At 40.2% G+C, this 4,394-nt stretch overlaps 1 protein-coding gene across 2 annotated transcripts in view; it reads right to left on the reverse strand.

Moving 5' to 3' along the window:
- Positions 1 to 392: 392 nt before the first annotated feature.
- The window catches only part of e2f2 (E2F transcription factor 2), a 15,718-nt gene continuing 11,716 nt past the window's right edge, over positions 393 to 4,394 (reverse strand). The window contains exons 4-7 of one of the 2 annotated variants that reach the window (XM_008306848.1): positions 3,632 to 3,793; positions 3,404 to 3,518; positions 3,040 to 3,235; positions 393 to 2,271 (exon numbers count right to left, since the gene is read on the reverse strand). In XM_008306848.1, coding sequence (XP_008305070.1) covers positions 2,000 to 2,271; positions 3,040 to 3,235; positions 3,404 to 3,518; positions 3,632 to 3,793 — 745 coding nt within the window. In that variant the 3' untranslated portion in view covers positions 393 to 1,999. Of the gene's footprint in view, positions 2,272 to 3,039; positions 3,239 to 3,403; positions 3,519 to 3,631; positions 3,794 to 4,394 lie in introns of both variants that reach the window. The other variant, XM_008306847.1, reaches the window with a different exon arrangement.

Raw genomic sequence — 4,394 nt, forward strand, 5'->3', positions numbered from 1 at the left:
TCTCTTGTAAGCTTGTTGCCAAAGCAACCAGCTCAACAAAGAATGATGGCAGTTTTCTTTGTTCATCTGTCTGAATGTGTTTATGGCTCACTCAGTGTGATTGTCATTCTTCATGTTAAATTATTGTCTTTCCTTGGAGGGTGTCACTTTTTATTAGCTCAATGCCCTCACTGGTTGTAGACTTAGCTTTTTTGGGGACAAAAAATATTTTTTACAGAAGCAATGACACCAAATGGCAGTACATTTCACAGCAAGGATCAAATCAAATCAAATCACAAAGGTGATAAATAACAGAAGCTGAGAGAAGACTTATTCATGTGTGTCTAGATGTATTTTTACAACACTTTTGTTGACAGGACAAATGATTAAAATAAAAAAATGCAACAGTCCTCTAAGTGTAAATCATGGCTTCAGTATTTATTCCATAACTTCAAACAGACCACACAATATTACAAAATATTAAGTGCTGCATGTCATACAAAAACTGTCCAAAAAAAATCAGAAAAAATGGGTATAAATACAAAACAAATTATGTACAAATACCAAAAAATAATGCTCATTGAAAAAAAACTACAAATTCTCTAATCTACATAAAAAAAAACACACACACCAATGCACCGAGACACCCATTTCCCAAGTTGTCAAATACACACTCAAACACACATTTTCAAGTTTTGTTAGGACAGGACAGTTAGCTTATCTCTACAGTGTAGAAGGAAAGCCAAAAAAAATTAGATCAGCATGAAATTTAAATTTTCAAATTTCTAGAACGCTTCCAAAAAACCTTTAACACATAAAAGTCAGCTGCTATGTCCCTCGCCCGAATGTCTTTGACATTTATAAGCATTGCAACGCAACACTGAGGAAAGAATTCATGGGCCTAAAATCTGAACAGTAAAGATTTAAACTCCTCATTGTTTCTGCTAGATCAACAGATGTCATTCATTTTAAAACAAGAGGGAGAAGAAATCGATCCTCTAATTACACCTCACTTACATCAATTAACCCCCTTTCCAGCACACCTGCAGCACAGATGCTGCATCTCAATTATTTTGGGTTATTTCCAAAGAAATACAATAGTAGTTTTACACTACTAAATCAAAAATCACCAGCTAAAATCAACTATCTAACTCAGACAAACAAGGGGAGCCACTGGATTTGAATCAAAGCTGCCAAATCAACGAGAGAGAGTGAACGTGTCTCTCAGGAAAAGATTGTATGTGTTCACAAAGTAGCCATTATCTGTCATTAAATCTGGCTCTGGGTCACAATCTGCACATTTTGGCACACAGCACCAAACAGGCTTGACACAAAGCTTAAGGCAAGAGAGCAAACCTCACGAGACAGAAGCACCTTAAAAATCAGTTCTATGTCTACTGTAGCATCCCCAAGTTACAGATTCTTGTAGATCCACAAACACTGGCAATAAACAAGTTCCTTCACAGCTTCATTTGGTCAGTGGTGAAAATACTCACACAAACACACCCTGTGTGTGTTTCTTAATGGCTTTAGCTTACTCTTATCCAGTGATTGAATCTGGTAAAGCTGCATGGCAGTTAAATCTGACATAATACCAGGCTGCCCCCTACGGGCCGAAGACTGGCACAAACATTTAGACTTTGGAAACGAGGAAGAAAAAAAGAGCTCCTGAGTTGTCCCGCTAAACACTGCCTGACAACCACATACATGAGTTGTTTTGCTGGTGATATGATCTGCACAGTGTCTCCTGATTTTCATTGTGATATTTGAAGCTCAATTTGAGAAAGTCCAAAAAAATCCCTGCTTTTTAAACTGTGTTCGAAGCTTCCTGGCTAAAAGTTCAAACGACTTTCAGGTTATTGAAACAAACAAATGGGGTGATTCCTCTGTTGGAACCATTAAAACAGGCACGGCTAGGGATGGCTTCATAGTGTAATATCTTCTGCCCCGAGAAGGCATTGAATTTAAATATTTCTACCCTACTTTTTCTCCCCACCCCCCAAACTCCTTCATCTTCACCTCAGCTCTTCAACAAATCTCCGAGGTCATAGGTGTCGAAGAAATCTGACACTCCCTCGCCATCCTCCAGGCTCCAGAGGTAATCGTCGTGGTCCAAAGGTGGAGAGAAGCTGACGAATGGGGTGCTGGCGTCTGGATTGAAGGAGGCGCAGGGAAGCTGGTCCTCAGTGATCTGAAGTAGGCTGGGGGGCAAACCCAGGAGACTCTCTACGTCAAGCACAGAGGAGCCGGGGGTTGTAGTTGAGGTGGCTGGAGCTGCTGAAGGTATTTTGGCTGTGTTTGAGGAAATAAAAAAACCAAAGAGAGGTTGGAAAATATTTTTATGTTAAGTGTGTGTTTATACTGCAGGATGCTTTACAAAAAAGTTTTAGTTGCTGTACCTCTAACACTTTGCCTGAGGATCGAAACTTATGCTGTAAGCTAAAAACTTAACCTGAAATATCCCTCGAATGATTCAATCTTTGTTTTCATGTTTTTTATTTTCTTCTTCAGGGTTTTTCAGCTTTGTGGTTTGCAAACTTTTTTATTCACGCTTCTCATTTTATCTTGCTCTTGTGTACACTAACTCTCACTGTTATATTGTTTCTATTATTATAGAAAAATAAAATTTAGCTGACAGGTCTATTGATTAAGAATGTTAAAGAAACTTTTTTGTTTTTGCAAAATCACAAAACAAAATACCAGCACTTCTAAAGTTGGCTAATTGACATTTATCTAATTTTGTTTTACTTGTGCACAAAGAGAAAAAAACCACACAACAGTTCATTTGTTGTTGTTGACATGACATTTTGTTATTTTTCTGAGGCTAATTGCCACCAGGCAAGTGGTAATGATCTTCTATGCTGTTGCAAGTTTCAGCTGGAAATAATTTACATGCATTTTACAAAATGCTATTTTGGGCTTCTTATGTTTTTTCATAGTTTGCTTGCTCACAAAGATGATGGTTTGTAATCAAAATATGGTGAACTGTCACCCAGCCTTTTGTGTGTACAAATTGAGTAAAGTCAGTAAAATCCTGTTATATTAGAATCTCTAGCTTACATTCAACAGGTTCCTCTTTCATGCTGTAAGTTGGCATTGCCACCGGTGTTGTAGCTGGAGGGGCGAGGGGTTGAGGGAATTCCTTTTTTGGCGTGACAACACTCTTGACAGGGCTGGCGTCTTCAAGACCCTCCTCAGGACACAGGTAGACTTCTATGGGGCCATTTCTACTCTTCAAATAGATCTGTAACGACCCCTGCTGTAAGGAGACAGGGGACAACAGATACTGTAAAGCTTGCAAAGTCTGTCTGACGTCAGCATTGACACACAATAAAAAAAATTACATGGGAGTGCTGTCTTAGGAAGTGAAAGAGGTGAGAGGGAGGAAACAAGAAATAAAATTCAAACAAAGAGCCAGTCTCACCCCTGCTGTGTCTGGCACCTCCAGCTTTGTCTCAGCGGGGGCTTTGACCGCAATGACCGTTTGGTCTCGGAGACTGGCGATGGAGCGGATGTCCTGGTATGTCACGTAGCCCAACGTACGGTGCAGGGTCAAGGGTATCAACAGTAAGAATGATAGAGATGTATGTGCGTAACTGGACAGAGGATGACCAGAGAATTCGATGAGCACGACGCTCTGTGTAAAGGATATCTCTGGCTGTCTTTATATTCAGTGAGCTGCTTGAGCTGTGTGGTGCTGGACTGAATCAGGTCATCCAGAGATCTCTCGGCTCTCTCCAGGTCTCCCAGCTCTTTCCTCAGGGCACAGGCCTTCTCTCCTCCACCTGCACCACCTTCAAATACATCTCCAACCCTAGAAAACAGACACATGCACAGTTTTAGAGTCTTGTTAGTGACAATAAGAACTCCACACTGTCGGGTAGCATTAAGATCGATTCATGCTTCCCGTGACCACAAAGATATGCCCAAGTCAGTCAATATCAATGTATATTTATTGTTGTTGTATATATACACAATGGAATTGAAAGTGTAGTCTTCATCTGTGCAAAAGAGCATCAAAAATAGCTTAGAAACACCATGTAAAAAAAACTATAAAAACAATAATACATAACCCACATACACAATACATTCCCAAAATCAGTTTGCACCATTTCCTGAAAAGTCTGTGATCCATGTGCAGCCCAAAATGTGTGACCGTGCGGACTGTTCGCATTGGAAGCAAACCAACTGCACATGTGCCAGGAAAACTGTGCACAGGAGATTCCCATCATCCACATCTTTATAATTCATTGCTAAAAGCGTTTTAACTGAAATAGTCACCGCCACTTTGGAGGTGCTTTGACTTGTACATGTTTTCCATCAATGGTGCCTAAAGACATCCATCCATTATCTACACACCGCTTAATCTTCACTAGGGTCGTGGGGGGGCTGGAGTCTATCCCAGCTGACTTAGG

This window comes from Stegastes partitus, unplaced genomic scaffold, assembly GCF_000690725.1.
Source record: "Stegastes partitus isolate 25-593 unplaced genomic scaffold, Stegastes_partitus-1.0.2 Scaffold48, whole genome shotgun sequence".
Taxonomy (NCBI): domain Eukaryota; kingdom Metazoa; phylum Chordata; class Actinopteri; family Pomacentridae; genus Stegastes; species Stegastes partitus.